The sequence below is a fragment of the Plectrocnemia conspersa genome, unplaced genomic scaffold, assembly GCF_051122295.1.
Source record: "Plectrocnemia conspersa isolate PC_06_02 unplaced genomic scaffold, ASM5112229v1 ptg000010l, whole genome shotgun sequence".
NCBI classification, from domain to species: Eukaryota; Metazoa; Arthropoda; class Insecta; order Trichoptera; family Polycentropodidae; genus Plectrocnemia; species Plectrocnemia conspersa.
Window position 1 is genome coordinate 4673052 of NW_028277174.1, and position 17412 is coordinate 4690463.

At 32.3% G+C, this 17412-nt stretch overlaps 1 protein-coding gene and 1 long non-coding RNA gene across 19 annotated transcripts in view; both read left to right on the forward strand.

The window, feature by feature from the left end:
• Positions 1–17412, forward strand: part of NFAT (nuclear factor of activated T cells 3) — an 80171-nt gene that overhangs the window by 41749 nt on the left and 21010 nt on the right. For 9 of the 17 annotated variants that reach the window (XR_015811151.1, XM_088195630.1, XM_088195638.1 and 6 more), the window contains one exon: positions 14916–15240. Coding sequence is in view for 16 of the 17 variants with exons in the window: in XM_088195624.1 (XP_088051750.1) it covers positions 14916–15240 (325 nt within the window). In the remaining variant the exon portion in view is untranslated. Of the gene's footprint in view, positions 1–4255; positions 4384–12883; positions 13078–14915; positions 15241–17412 lie in introns of those variants that run through there. The other 8 variants (XM_088195627.1, XM_088195635.1, XM_088195625.1 and 5 more) reach the window with 2 other exon arrangements.
• Positions 5570–7158, forward strand: LOC148230382 (uncharacterized). 2 transcript variants are annotated; one of them, XR_015811152.1, is made up of 2 exons: positions 5570–5745; positions 5811–7158. It is a non-coding gene; the product is annotated as an uncharacterized LOC148230382 (long non-coding RNA). The 2 variants fall into 2 exon arrangements; XR_015811153.1 differs by having other exon boundaries at positions 5570–5719.

The following is a 17412-nucleotide window of genomic DNA, read 5'->3' on the forward strand; positions in this document are numbered from 1 at the left end:
TCAATCGAAAAAAACTTTTAGACAGATTAATAAAAGACATATATTATATTATGATGAATAAAATTAATTTTCAAAAAATAAATACATTATATGTTTATCAAATAAAGAAAATAAATTTAAAAATATACCCCCCCCCCTGACCGCATGCCCTGTTTCAAAAGTCACCACACGCCACTGCTGTGTATGTATGTATACACATACATGTACATATATATTATATACCTGTGTATACCTGTATAAACATTATATACCTTCGCATACCTATATATATATATACATTACGTATATACCTGGACATATTTGTACATACCTGTACATATATGTACAAACCTGTATATACCTGTATATACATGTGTGAACAAGTATGTGTATTTTTAAATATATAGGTGTATACAGGTATGTTCATGTTTGCACATTTATAATACATATGTATGAACGTATATACAGGTGTGTACAGGTGTATAATAGATATACAGGTATGCACGAGTATATATATGTAATGTATAAGTATGCGCAGGTATATAATGAGTATACAAGTCTATACATGTATATAATATATACAGGTATGTGCATGAATATAATGTACGGGTATATACAGGTATTAACAGGTGTATTTTATTATTCTATAATAATGTACGGATTTTATTTACTAAATTACCGACATATTTATTTTGAACCTTAGCATCATTATTTAAATTTTTTATCCATAATATTTACAAAATTTTATACTTGAAGAAATAAAATAAATAATTTTAAGCAAAACATGTTTTCGACAAATATCTATAGTGAATTTATTTTTATGGATTAGGTTTTATCTAAATGATTTTTTCACAAATATATCAAATATTTTGCCATGAGAGAAATATTTTGGACTTGACCCAATGAAAGTTTAAAACTATAATTGGTTCACAACTTTTATTAGGTGAGGTTTAGGTTTGAACAGCATATGAGCGTTTCGCAGCTGTCAAATTGAGCTTCATATACATTTTAGAACAGCATATAATTTCAATAGCGCCTATCAGTTAAATTAAATTTTCACTAGTAGAAATATTTATCTGCCGATGAAAATATGTTTGGACTTCACTAGTGAAAAGATAACTTTACCGAAAAATACACATCCACTGTAACATTTATACATCGCATGTAAATAAATATTAATTAGTATGTTAATGTATAATATATATATATAGAAAAATTTAAATCGTATAATTTTACACGCACCTTCCAGATAATTTATATTTTCACCGGTAAAAATATATATCTACCGGTGAAAATGTATTCCGATATAATTGTACTGAAATGAATAATTTTTAAAAATATTTTCGGGATAGATCCGTGATTTTTTTTTAGATTTTCTTTGCGAATTTCTGGTTTTAGAATTGGGTGTCATTTTAACTTTTTCCAGGGCAAGCGTTGGCCAAAAGCAAATGTTGGCCAGTCAATAGACGTATTTTGATTTCATTCAAATTCATAGTTTTTCTGCCCAAATTCAAGAGGGGGGCAAATGCCTTCATCTGCCACCAAATGAAGTCCCTGCCACCAGTGGGCGATTTTGCCTACTTTGAGAGCCTTTGTTATAAACTGTCATTTGATAGACGTAAAGCATACATTTGTGTGCTGTTTAATTTTAAAAATTGTTAATGTCGATCAATATTAAAAAATAGTATTCCATCAGATCTATTGAAATCAACTTACTATTTATTAGAATAGTGCTTATGATAGACAATATAATCATACCGATGTGCTTTAAAATATAAATTATAAAACACACTATAGACCATCCACCTTAATGAATTTCGTTTTAAAAATAGTTGTAGGGTGACATATCATCTGTTAAGGCCAAAATGTTATACATAGACCTAACTTACCCTAATGAAAGTTCTAACATTAACTATAGTCTTTTAACTTTCGTTTGATCATATTTGATTTGGTTTATTTGTTTAGTATGGATTATACTATAAAATTAGTTTTCATCACCATCTAAGGCCATCTTCCGAACCAATGAATTATATTTCTACTAGTGAAAGTATAATTTCACTGAAAAATACCCTTTCACTCTATATATATTTTATCATATTTAACTACAAAATAAACCGATAACATTCGTATAGTATAGTTTATGTGGTAGACACATCTGAATATAATATATCTGTATGTGATCGATTCTGTAAAAATACATTTGTATTTTTTTTGTTGTAACTGTTTACTTGGTAATTCGTTGTAAAAACACCGCTATGCCTTCTAAATCTCGTACTTAACAATCGAAGCACGTTTGGTCCATTTCAGCGATCGTTTTCAGGGGTGTTTTTTTTCTTATTTATTTATTTATTCAAAAAAAACATGCGTGTTTTCGACCTTGGTCACTGTTCGAATTGGATGTTGTCGTCATAATTTCAAAAGCACGACAACGACCAATTTATGTTAATCGAAACACGCCGCCGCCGTTCGTTATAATCAATTGTTTCAACAAGAGCGAAACGATGCGAGAGTGATTTGTCAATTTGTATTGTACGACAAGAAAACGAGAAAAAATCTTCAAGATGCTGCGCGATAGGAAATAAAAGTCGTTGAAATTTGCGTTAACATATTCATCCATCAAGAAGATGAACCCAACTGCGAAGTCGAAAATTGATCTGTTTATTACAGATACGTTAATCTTTTATCTATGTCAATAAAACCATGATCTAATATGGATTCGTGTGGTTATATATGGAATGGATTAAATTTATGATAAAAAGTCCGGGTTATATATAATAGAAAATACATGCAAAATTACTTATCTAATTATAATAAAACATAGGTGTTTGCGTAGTCGCTATCGAAAAATGACCATGAAAATAAGCATTTATGAGTTTGGTAACAAAATTCTCTTCCGCGTGCGTAACTAGTGCTTCGCAAAACGTTTTAACATATTTCTTTTTCATTTTACAATATTAAAAAAATTATTAAATTAAAAAAAATATTGAGCCGTGAAGTGAGATTTTTTGAGTATTTATTTTTGCTGAGGAACTGTGTTGAAATTCAAGTTATGAACGTTTTTTATAGACAAATATTAACCAGGCGCGTACGGTGAGATACATTCCCTTTCGCGCGTTACACGTGTTCCGTACGCCCTTATCTCTCACTCACTCTCGTCATTTAACACGCGAGCAAGCGAAAGGGAATGTATCTCACCATACGCGCCTTTTATTATCAAGTGATTTGGTACGTTATGCTATATGTTTATATAATGATTCATAAATAAATGCTGTTAGATTTTTCCTCGTGTTCAAAAAGTTGAAAGAAACGCCGATGCGATTCTGTGCTTATCTCTTTCTCGCATACATAGTATCAGATTCGTGACACCATTTTATCATGTTTCTGTGGAGAAAATATCAAGTACCAAGTACCACTTTACACCATCGGAACTTTTTTGTGTTTAAAAGCAATTAATCTGACAAGCTCTTATAAATCGAAACTGGTGTTGTTTGATTTGGAAATAATAATGGATCCTTTGTCGTATTGACGTACACGTGTACATATGTATATACTATGCTTATATAAACGTGTACGAGTTCAAATCCGGCACCTTGAGGGTCGTTATTTGGCTGTACACGCAAAGTGATAGACAAACATTGCCATCGGTCGATAGTGGCTTTCGAGTGACGAATTTTGGACAAGTGGACGTAAATAAAAATAGATTCAGCAAACATTTACGAATGCTCTAAAAAGTATCGATGTGCAGCGTGGTTTTATAATAATTATAATTTTTATAAAGAAGATGTCAAGTTAATTGTAACCTTTTAATATTTATTATTTTTACATCCGAACGATTTGTTCAATTATGGGTTAATTGTTAAGTTAATTTGAAGTAAATTCCTGATGGAAGTGATTCTGTTTTATTTTGGCTTATATACTCTTTAGAATTGTAGGAAGTTCAATGTACCTTCGAGTTCTCCATCTTAAAACCAAATACATATGATTATTCAGGACGAAAGCAGACTATTTATAATTGCTTATCTTGTTAGTCTGTATCTGCGTAATGATGATTAAAAAATCTATAAGATAGGCAATGGAGTAATTCTATGGAATGTGTTGAGTGAAGATTTACAACGCATTCCCTCCTAATATGCAACGACCCTTTGGATTTGTTAAGGTAGTTCTGGTCTTTATGCAAATGCTTTGAAGCTGTTAATTAATGTCTAAAAAAAACTTATTAAACAAAGTATTTTGTATATAATTAACATTGTTCTTTTTCCTTGTCTGCGTCCAAAAGATCCAGTCATCTCTGAAGCGATTTGATCTCTGAATTCTGGACGTCGAGCTTGACCAAGGTTGACGGGAAAAGGAAAGCGGCTGCTTCTTCGATTTTCTCCGCCTGTCGTTGGTCAGCAGCTCATCTCAGTGAGTCAAAGTTGGAATATTTAATGATATTGTCAGACTAGTACCATGAGCTTAAGAAATTATTTAAGCTCTGTGTATCCACTTTTATACACACGGTCAAATAGGAGTGATTTTTTTCTCGCCTAATTTTTTTCTGCAAATGCCAATTACGACAAATTTGTGATGTAATTGTATTATTTTTCTCATCGTGTCGCAACTATAATCGGACAAAGGTGAATACCACGGACAGTCACTCTTCTCAGCCTGCGTATCAAATATTTTAGACTAAGTTCCATTTATGTTCTGATGTTCGGGAACAAAGAAGTACACACTGTTTGCCTTCTATTTTATCTTCCATTATTTATTATAGAAAATGATACTTTAAGCCACGGATTATACGAGCAAAATATTCTAGTTTTATGTGCTTTACGGTATTAAGAATCTCCATTTTTGTGAAGTAGCTGGAGAACAGTTTCGTTTCTCGCATGCTTGCGACTAGAAGTTTCGTAGATTTACACTTATAAGAATTATAAAAACACAATTTTAAAACCATTTTCTGGCAACATTGAAACGATTTTATGTTGTCAATAGCGTTCTTTGCTATTTATATAATTATTTTTATTTCTGTTTCAAAACTATTTTATAGATTAAAAATTGCTTCAGCTTACGGATCATATCGTGATTCATAGCATCCCCAAAGTACTGCCTATATAAACTAATATAAAATATTCCAAATAGCTATTATACTATCCGTCTATTGTCACGTACGGTCTGCACCGAGCTCAAATCCCTTGAAATGGATGGTAATATCTTTTGATGTTCAATATTTTTTATTATTAAATCCACTGCGGTCCAATTTATTTATTCACAAAAATTAAGCTTCCTATATATTATTTATATATCATTTATTTGAGGTTAACCTTGTACCTGTTCCAGATGTTGGGACCACTGACTGTAAAACAAACACCCAAGAATGCAATGACAACATAAAGCATGTTTCACTCGATCCTTGTATATACCGTCTTTTTCCGAAAATAAGACATCCTCCGAAAATAAGCCCTAGCGTGATTTTCAGGAGTTTTTGGAATATAAGCCCTCCCCCGAAAATAAGCCCTAGTTAAAATAATGTGAAAAAAAAAAATTCTGTAAAAAATGCTGTTGATTTATTAAGTATGTTTAGCTGCCCTAATACCTACTCGTATTTCAGAGAAATGTTTGAAACAAAATATTCCGAGAAATTCATTGTTTACCTCTACAGTTCATTTCATGCAATGCACCAGCACATGTCAAAATTAATTCTAGGAATTTATCTTAAAAATACAACTAAGGCAGCAGTATGCATTGTGGGACAGTGCAGGTATAACACTTGTTCATTTCAGTCTTGTAAGTCTGATTATTTCCTCATACGTAATTTTATTTTTTATAAAGTGAATAATTTTTATCCTCAGTTAAAATGAGTACAAAACGAAAGAGCTATTCCGTCGAGTACAAAAAGGGAATCGTGGAAGACTCCAGGGGTGTAAATCTTGTAACCTTCTGTAAAGAGAAGATGCTGGATCTCCGTATGGTTCGCAAATGGCGTGCAGACTACGATAACCTGTGTCAACTGGTGGGCCAAGGAAATGAGAAAAAACGCAGAGTTGGATCAGGTCGGCAGCCGTTATTTTCTGAGTTGGAAGAATGCATCTGGGAATGGATTGCCGACAGGAGAGCAATGGCTTTGGTTGTGCGTAGGGCTGATATTCAAAAATTTGTTCTTGAAACAGCAATTGAATTTAATATATCCACAGAAGAATTTAAAGCATCGTCACACTTGATGGACAACTTCCTTCAACGACATGAACTGTCTCTAAGGAGATCAACAACAATGTTTAAGCTGGAAGACAATGAAGTTGTTAAACGTGCACTTGCGTTTAAGCTTTTTGTTGATGGTATCGATTTTTCGAAATACCAACTCTCCAACATGCTTGCTATGGATGAGACCGCGGTATTCCTAGGCCAATGAGTTCAAACGACGGTTCACCACAAGGCTTCCTCGTCAATTTACGTTCCTTCTACCGGTTACGATAGTGCACGTGTTACCTGTATTTTGGTGATTCGTCTAGATGGCAAGAAAGTATCGCCATTTTTAATCACTAAAGGTAAAAAAGACCAGATTAAACGCATTTCAGGAATTTATGTCATTGAAAGTGAAAAAGCCTGGTGCACCCAAGCAGTTATAAGAAAGTGGGTTGATTTTATGCTGCCACCACTGTTGAGGGGTCAAAATAGAGGTTTACTAGTTTGGGATTCAGCCAATACTCACCGCGCTAAAGACATGAAAAACTTTCTTGCTGAGAGGAAGATTGATCAAATAATGATTCCGGCAGGAATGACTGCTTACCTCCAGACACTTGACATTGCAATAAACAAGCCAATCAAGGATCATTTGCGGATGGAAATCAATGAATATATTGAAAACAGAATGGTGAGAAATCATCGAGGTAATTTTGTAAAACCAGGCTTACAAGAAGTTGTGAATTGGGTAAAAAATTCATGGGACAGAATTGTTTGTGTTTCCAATGCACTACGAACAGGCTACTTAGACAAGAAGTATTCATTTAACGATAGCTATATTGCAAGACATGAGAGATTCGGACCAATGATTCATCAGGAAATGAATTTGGAAGAAAATCAGAACAGAATTCAGAATTTGATCATTTATGACGATGTTCCAGAAGAAGATGACATGACTGTAATTGAATAAATTTAAATTTCTGTATTCTGTGTAAAATAAATAAATATTAAATAAAAATATATAAATATACTTTTATTTTTGCCCTCCCCCGAAAATAAGCCTAGCGCGTATTTTGGACCAAAAAAGAAAGTAAGACAGTGTCTTATTTTCGGAAAAAGACGGTAGTATTTAGTTAATTCACACAACATTAATGGTTCTCAACTTATTTTTAATCGCACATAAAATGGCCCTGCAACTGTCGCAAATTTTATGTATTTTATGAAATTAAAAATATAATTAGAAGTACAGAAGAAATGTATGTTTTAATATTTTAAATAGATAAATATTTGATTTAATAATTATTAAAATCATGTCCATGCATTATTTCTATCTTTGTTTCGGGGGGCCCCGCATATAATATTTTTTCAAACCCCCCAGCCGGCCCAGTTAGCAGCGATCGTTAAGACTTTTTCTCAGTACTGTGTGTACTCTAAGTAGATTGCATATATTTGTAGTTATTATTTTAGCGAATATACTACAAATCAGCAATATAGAAGTCAAGCGTCCATTTGCCTTTTTGCACTAATTTTCAAAATGTGTGCGCAGATATCTATGAGTATGCAGTATCTTTGAAAAATATGTTTTGTTATGAGTGTAATTATGTAATATCTATGACTCAGATTTTTTTATAGATAAGTAATTTCATTATGAATCAGTATAAAGATGCCACAAAAAAATACGAATATATTGAAGGTGCTGAACCAAAAATGTTGAAGAGTCTCTCTGTGATTTTCATATTGTTTCTGTGAGTTTCGCCCTGACTCTTTTGTATTTTTATTTTTATCATTTTTCAAAGTTTCGAAACACCTCTGAGGTGATCGTTCTCTTATCTGTGTGTTTGTCATGCAGATCGGTTGCATTGTGTTTGTTCAATTATCTTCTGTAATAACTTCTGTACATATGTACAATATTTTTTGCCGTTATTTCTTTGGGCGCGTGCTTGCCGTGGGCAAACATTTGCGCATGCACGCGCGCGCTCTTAATTGATTTTAACATTTTAACTATCAGCAACCTTTATCTTAATTACTACAACAACGCGTACATTCTGACAAACACGACAATTAACCTCTAATAACCGCGCATTTACATACCTGAGGGAGTCGAGAACCGTTCTTCTTGTTCAAATGTTTGGACTGGGCAGTTCGACAGTTTGGAATAAGAACAGGTCTTGATCATTGCATATACAAATTCAAATTGAGTGACACTTTCTGCCTAGGTCAGTCATTCTAAAGGTGAGTCTACATATTTGTGCCTAGCTACTGCAATACAATACAACAATTCGAATGTTTTGTTTACTTACTTGTTGACAAACCTTTATATAAAACAAATCTTTTAAAGTTAAATTATGTCTTATATTTTAACTTGAAGAGATTATATCATATATGTGTTATTTATAAAAATCCTATCATTAAAATTAACATGCATTTAAGTGTAAAACATATATAACCAGTGCTAAAGTCGGTGATTAATACCTGAAAGTCCTTGGTTTGAATCCGATATGGACCCTAGTGTTTTTCAATTTGTATGTTTTTTAGAAAAGCGGAATTAGTGAGTATTAAATAATTATAATACCGATTGATTAAGTTTTCCTAGATTTTATAATAATTATAATAAAATCTAGGTCGTGCATAGTGACATCTATTGATCGTGAGCTGTAATTATAGTTTATAATATATTAAATATATGTCACTGGTGTCTCACCACTTACTTGCAGGTGTTGTCTGTGTTTACCCGTTAGTAACGCATTGGGCTAACGCCTGTCATGTTACAACAAGATTAAAAAAATTGAATTGAAAAACAACTGTTATTCACTACTGAAGATTTTGAACTTTGTACAGATTGCCGTTAAGTACTTATGCGATTAATAGTGACGTTAATGCAATTAGTTAGATTCGACAGTCACAAATTTCGATTACGTATTTCCAATTTTAGTAATTGCATGTACAATTATATGCTTTTAAATACGCATTGTTTTAGTAGTTTGTCAGTAAATTTTATTTTGATAACATTTTAATGTATCGTGTAAAATTAGACATGGTATAATATTTTTATTATTATTAAATTAAGTGCAATACAAATTGCAAGATTTCTCGCTACGCGTATGCTCTGAAAAATCGAGTTTTTTTTAATAAAACAAACTTCTACTTCACGTATTAAAGAAGCTATTTACATATTATATACCGTTTATTTAGGCAATTAAAGTAAATAATGTTCATATTTTATTTCCATGATATTTTGCTTCGGTAAGTAATTGTTAAAATGCACTCTCACTTTCAAATCGACAGAGAACATTAAATGCGTTTTATCTTCTTCGTAATCTTCTAATGACTCCGGTCAACCTTGGCGTCATTTATTCACAGCACACATTATGAACTTGTGAAACGTCACAGCTTTTATCATTATCAAAATTTTATTTATTTATACCGAAAATGCCAATTATGACAGCAATTATGTTGGAAACCATTAGTTGTAATGATTCATACAAAAACCTACTTTTGATAAAATCTGTTTTCGAATTCCAGTATTTCCAGAAACCGGTTTATGAAATTTTACAAATAAAAAACATAAAAAATAATTAATTTATACATGATATAAAATCAGATTTTAAAAAATAACGATTTTTTTTTGCATATTTCCAGATAATATAAATAATTTTGCAAAAGGTTTACTTTCACATGCCCTTTAAAATTCATACGTAAGAGGCGTGATCAAAAAATACAGTGAATGAATTTTTATAGCAGAAAGTGCTGACGTTACATCCACTCGAAGTAATAAGTACGACAGTCTGATCCATTGAGATAGTCAGTGTCAAGTTTGTAGCAGTTGTGACTTGTTAGCTGGCTTCCAGCGTCGGAGGAGTGAGGTCGTGTTTACCGTGTCTGTCGCGCATCATGGATTTCGAACAACGCGTTAACATTAAGTTTTGTTTTAAGTTGCATAAAAGTTTCAAAGAAGCTCATGAAATGTTAAAATCAGTGTATGGCGATAATGTGGTGACTATGAAGACTGCTTACAAGTGGTATGAGCAATTTAAAATCGGAAATGAGTCGGTTGAAGTCGAGTAACGGTCGGGACGTCATCAATTTTTTGAAATAATTCTTCCTTTATAGGTTTTTTTTATTATATATGTCTCCTATTAAAGGCGAACGGCCTTTTACGATTGTGTAACGGATTTCTCTTTTGAATATAAATATAAAGCATTAGCACTGTTTTATGCAATGAATTTGGTTCGTTACACGAAACTTCTAATGCTCCTTAACTCATGTTTGCAAATTCGTTGCGTTTCAACGCACAGAGATTGCCGCTTTGTGAAACTATGTGCGTAATTGCTTACTCTTCTGAGTATAATTTACCAATATTGATTTTAAAACGGATTGAGTTTAACATTATTTCGCGTATTATTGAATGTACAAACTCCCACAAGACCAAATGTTGAATTTAACCCACAGGGTTTAAAATCTCGATGGTTACCATTTCATTCTGGTTTTTAGCTATCCTATATATAATATTTACTGCTATTAGGACTTTCAATGCCAAACTATATTTTCAATATCAATATTTTATAATGTTGTATTTGGTAAATAACCGGAAATACCGCCATTAAGTGAAGATCTAGAAGATAACCAAAGCGTTGTTTAATGGAATGGATTATTTGTAACTATGGCTTTCTATATCGGTAAAATATTATAAAATTTATTTTTGAATAGTAGGATTTTTTTAACCTTTTTATATGTTAATATATAATTCATTGTTTATGGATATATATAGTTTATAGTAATTGCATATATATCGAGCTTGTTATTTATTTTCAGAAAACAACACATTTTTACGAATGTTTTTTTCTTATTAGTAGGCGAAAAATATTAATTATGAATGATAATCACTATTCTACAAAAGGTTTCGCGAAGCTGATGGATCATTCTTTTATTTTGTTTTTATGCTATTGAATATGAATTTGTGTAATCAAAAATGGATTTTGCATTCCAATCAAGCTTGTAAGCGAATTACATACCAGCTCAAAACTGCGTTATTATAATATTCAGTTCTTACTAAGCATAGGATCGCGGGTGTTTTTTGGTATTACTAGCAGCTAATTTAAGAATTATCACAAAAGAGCATCCGCAGTCCGAGGCTTTGTTATTATTACAATGTTTAAAACATATGTATATCTATAATTAATGAAATTTAACAATAAGATGAAATAAATAATTGATACCCCTGATTTAAAAATTGCTAATGCATTATAAATTATAAATTGCATGATAGATTTGTTCTCAGTTACTGGCCTTGTATATATGAACAATTTCCAAAGGTTGGGAAGGCTTGGAACATTTTCATAAATACTTTAAAAACAGGGAGGGCAATTAAAATCTTGTTTAAAATCACTATGCTTACGTGAGCATGAGTCATTAATCTCTCGTAAAATCCATATTCCTGTCTATGATTTTTCTCAGAATCCCTTCTAAGACAATATGCAATTCTCAACTTTTTTGTACGAAATTGCAAAATATTTTCAAACAGCTTTTTATCTATTCCTCGAAAGTGTTGGTCGTTAACCACTCTGTCATCAGTTTGTTTTAATTAGAATTAATTATTAACGCAAGCCGACGCAGGACGAGTTATCGCCGTGTAATTCTCAACCTTGATTCGTAGTCTACGTTGTGATTCACGTTGCGTGCATGTGTGCCGAACAGTAAAAACCCAGCGGTTTGCACACTGATTCAATTTTCGCTTAGCTGGAATCTAAGGCAAACAAATCTGCACGATCATGCCGCAGAATAAATATTTTCACTGCACATGTGCACTGAAAAAAGCGCCATATCGCACGCACCATAACTTTGAGCTTTAGCGTTGCTTACTTTCATTTTAGACTTCAACAATCGCAACGTAAAGGAGTTATTTTACAGCTCTACATATTTTTTATTCAACACATTAAAACAATCTTATTCTGAAGTTCAATGTCTACTCTCCAGACTCAGAAGCCGTATATGATTAAATCAAATGGAACCATTGGCGTCTCTGTCCAACGCAAGTTAATGTACACCGTAAATAGTGACGAGTGTAATTAATATAAATGCATTTGGTCATGCAACTTGAAAACTGCTCGTCCAGTAGCGTGCTTCTAAACAGTATGTTATTTAAATACTATTTTTAAAATAACCTAATCATTGAGTGCTAGTCTTTTTTTATTTTATTCGCGTTTATCGCCAATATTTGTGATTAGTCGTCGAAGATGCTCGATTTCGTTATGTGGAGAGCTTGTAATTTACAAAATCTGTACGATGCGTTAGTTCGTAGCGTTCTCATTGTCGCCCAACGAAGCAAAGTACGGATCGTATACGTATTTGCATTCTAATTCCTTTCTGCTAGAAGCGTTTGGATACAATTCATTGCATTCTCAACGTACCATGTATTCAATAAAATACTTTTTGCATTCATTTATGAGGGTGGTGTTGACAATCCGTCGATGCTTGGTGATTCGGCGACTGACTTTTAGTATGATTTGAATTAAATCAAACCATTTGAACAAAGCGTGAATAGCAAGGGTCCTATAATACGCCAGGTCTGGGATTTGGCATATGATTTTCAATTAAAACTTTTATGATAGTATTGCTCAACCATTATTATAAGAAATCTTCGCCTCTTACGTTAAAAAAACGTAAGAACCCTTCACGTGCCGCCTTTGAACCGTGACGCCGTTGGCGTGTTTCGTTTGATTCAGAGGATTTTCTGTGCAGGAGGGCTATTGCGATGATGGGCACTGTTCACGGAAAGACGTCACAAACCAGTATTGCAATTAGTCGCCTTGTTCATTGCCCACAGTTGTGTGCACTCTGCCAGTGAACAGTCGTGTGATGGATGTATGTGCAATCGCATAATGTCATCCAAGCCAGCACTAATATTGTCTTCTAATAAAACGACGACAGCCACTAACTAATGTAGGTTGTATCTTTAAAAAATCAGTGTATATTTAATAAACTAATTGCTACTGTAAAAACATTTACGCAGCTAATCGAAGACACGAGACATTAACACCATATTGAGCGTTACGAAAATTTAAAAACATACAATGATTGTGATAATGTGTTAATATTATATACAAAAAATATGTAAAATGTTCAAACAAAGTTACATTAACTTAATTATCAGACTAATCAAATAAAAAAATAGTCAGATGAAACTGTTTTTAATTCTGCAGTTAAATTTTTCTTAATACTAATTAAATTGCACACTATATATTTAAATAAAATTATGATGTTTTTAAAAAAATGTGAGACCGAAGAAGCTGCTCAAAGCGAAAAACCAACTCGCTAGGAATTAATACATTTTCGCATTTAAATGCGCCGATCAGGAACTTTCCAAAATCACTTTATGTATGTGTTCAATGACTTTACACCTAATTGCGTTCCATTGCACAGTTTTGTTGTATTTAAATTCCTCAACAGCATAAAAGTCTTACCAACCTTAATTGTAAATTTGTGTTGTGAAAATCCCTTTTGTCCATTATCTTGACAATTGAGTAAAATAAACGTGCTGCAACAGGCATATTTTTATTATTTAATAATCTTTTGATAAGTTACTTAAATTTCAAATATGTATGTACATCCTGGAAGAGAGTTTTTTTTAAATAATTATTTCGTCGTTAAAAACTCGCGATATATGATATTTTTTATAGAACGTTTGCCAGCGATTTATTGCATATACCACTTAAAATCTGCTTATATTATCTTATTTTTTAATTTATTATGTTTAAATTGTTCTTATTACTTATATTAATTATCGTTATAAATTATCAATAATTTGTTATGGCCAAATTTTAGGATGTTATGGCAACATACATATATGGCTAATCTATGTTTATCAACTGATCATGATATAACAATAAAAAGCCTTAGGTTATGAAGATTAGAGGACCTCATGATGGGTCAATGGTCCAAATGAATGCTTCAAATTTTATTTTATAAGTACCATTTCAAACTTTTTTGTAGTTTTTGTTTAATTGTTAGTGTGTTCTATTGTCTCTATGTTTAGTTGTCATGTGTTCAACTGTCATGTAACCGATATTCTCTATGAGCTAAAAGAGTTTATTATTAGATTTTTTATATCTAATATATTCAACCTATCTCGATTTGAATTAATCATCATTATATTCGTCTATGAGACTGGGAAAATCTAGTGAAAACTAATCTGATGGATCAGAATATAATCATATAATAATCACTAATTCCGATCTCCCAGACGTAATAGAAATTGTAAAATATTAAGATCGTATGGTTCTGCGTCGTAGTGTCCAGGCCATTTAAAAACTCGATTAACTCGATTGACTGGACTGGACCAAATCTTACGATTAAAATGGAAAGTCCAGACTGGATCCTCGATTTCGATTTTGCGAGCTCCACTTGATAATGGACTCGAGGTCAAAACTGATATGTTACCAAAGTCTAAATTGGCTGCTGTAATACGAAATTATGTTCTTTATAACGTCTAGCTGATGGTAGAAGGGCAATAAGCTTACGTACTCTCTGTTGACAGATCGTCGACTCCCAATTAGAGCGAAATTTGTTATGATATTTTGGTCTTGATACTTTGGTACACGTGCATGGACAAAATATTATTTTTTCGTCAACAAACACATTTTGTGTCGCATTCAAAATCTGTATTATATCCAAATACAATACAATAAAACAGTACTTAACTAGATATTTCTTTATATACGGAACATCTGATAACCCTTATCCTATATGAGAATTATAGCAATCTGTTTTTATATTTTCAGCTATGAAAATGACTATGTCAACGGGGTCGACCATGACGCCTCGGGTACATCGTAAAGCAATCAGAGCGCCTTCAAAGATTCACACTGGTAAAATGCACCCTGGGAAAATCCACACCGGCAAACGACAAGCGAGCAAGAATTTACCTACCAAAATGTCATTGCACCAGCAGCAGATGCAACATGCTGGAAAAATAATAGCGTCCCGAGGAAAGATATTAGTGCGGACGCCTCATCTGCCTATCGAAAATTGTGACAACAGCAATGACAGTGGTCTCGGATTTGATCATCATTTGGAAATGCAAATGCACAGAACAAACACAATAAGGTATGGACAAATACCAAATAATACGCCTTCATTGCTAGTCGTAAATATAGATCGGATTAATAGGAGAGTAGTTGCGTTTCTAAAAAATGGTAATCCAGCGGAGGGTAATCCAATAAATATGGATAATGCTAAATAAGTGTTCTTTGCCAGAAGAGCTTTTTTTGCTTGTTCAAGTGATACAAAAACATACAACTTTAAAATAATTTCACGTATATCATCTGATATGCGTGGTTATTTATATTGCAGATCAATATTACGATATTTTTAGGCACCCAGACTTGAAAAGAAGTTTAGGAAAACAAGCTTTTGGGTTAGATTTCCAGTAGACACAAAGTTTGCCTTTGATGGGGTGGTTATTTTTACAAGACAAGTTAATTCCTTATAAGTGATTATTGTGCAACAATTTTGAGTCAATCTACGAACAGTTTGTATGATTATTGTTATATATATACATGAAGTCCTCATAGTCTTGTCTGCGTCTGAAGCATCCAATCGTCTCCATAGATATGTTTGAACTTTAAATTCCGGACAAGGTTGAAGTAAAGATGAAAGCGGCTGCTTTCTCGGTCGCCTATCATTGATCGGCTTAGCTTCACTCAGTGTGAGCTTGAATGCATTCTCTTGTGTCACTAATCGAGGATATCAGCTAGAAATTATTGATGAATTGTTGACGGAAGCAAATTACAGATGGAAGTATCAATATAGGTGCTGTATGTGATTTTATACATTTGGTCTGCCTGGAGGAGTTTTTATTGCTTGCCCACTTTTCGCTGGGATGGCCGATTATGAAGATTTTGTAGTGTAACTGAATGTCCTATATCCATCTGGTTTCTTACTGGAACGTTTTTGAATTGCATGACTGTTATAGTTTGAACAGGTTGGCGATCCGGCAACCGCACACTTGTCATGTCGTATTCCAATGTGCTGTCAATACCTTGCATTTGTAAAGCACTTCTAACAATTGCTTTAAGCTAATCCCTCGAAAATTTTTATGCACAATAGCACTTATCAGACAAAGGCCTCGGTTGATCGTAAAGACTAATCATGCCTGATCCTGGTCATGTCCGAGCTAACTCGGAAATTTGTATTTTGTGAATTATCATCTCAAATTCAACAAATTGTCATTTTTTTAATATATTTCATTTAAATATTTTTAAATGTTTTACAACGGCTGTATATTTTTATACCGCTGCATAGGAAAGGGTGGGTCCGCGCAATAAGTTTTTTAGTAATTTTGAAAAAATATTGTGACCGGGAAGTGGTTAATGCGACGAGTGTTAATACTTCAATTGAAATAAAAACTTTGCAATATCTGGCTTTTCTAAAGCATTTAATCTACTGTACTATAATCAATATAATTTCTGTTCTTGCACCAAATAGGTAGTAAATAAAATTAAACTTAAATACAAAAAAGTCTAGGTAATGTTATGTTTATTTAGTTATTTTAATAAGAGTTATTAATTATATATTCACAAATTCGCTATGCGACGAATGAAAACACGATAAAACTCGTTTTTATTAAAGTCACAGGCTCCATGGACTACGTCTTGCCATTATATATTTGGATACACTTATATTTATCTATAAAAAAAACTGCATTTAATCTATTTTTATTGATATATTTTCATTTTAAAAGACGCAATTACTTTCCTATCACCTTTTATATTAAATTGATGTTGCATGATATTCAGAGTATTTTGTCTAAAAAATTCATGAAATTTGCATGTCAAAAATCATCAAATTATAATTAGTTTCATGACCTTTCAACAAACATTAGATTACTTCATAAATCGTATCACTTTTGTATGTTCTTTACAATTTCAGTTAAAAATAATATTTGGACCGAGGAAATAAATGTGTCTTATCTTAGTGAAAGAATGCTTTACAATTTTTCTGTAAAAATAGCAATAGATTTATTAGCGCTAAATTTAGACTGTATGCTAAATGTACAAGAGCTTCCAATAGAAAGTCACTGAATATTTTATTTGTCTTTGATGTAAAATTAAGCATTTCATATAACACTCATATTTCCAATATATAATATGAAGCTCCCAAAGTAAATCATGCTAACTAACATAAAAATAGAATCAAGATATTCAGACATTTGATATAATATTTTATGATTATGTTAAAAATAAACAACAGGTTTTTTATTTCATGTATTTTCATCTT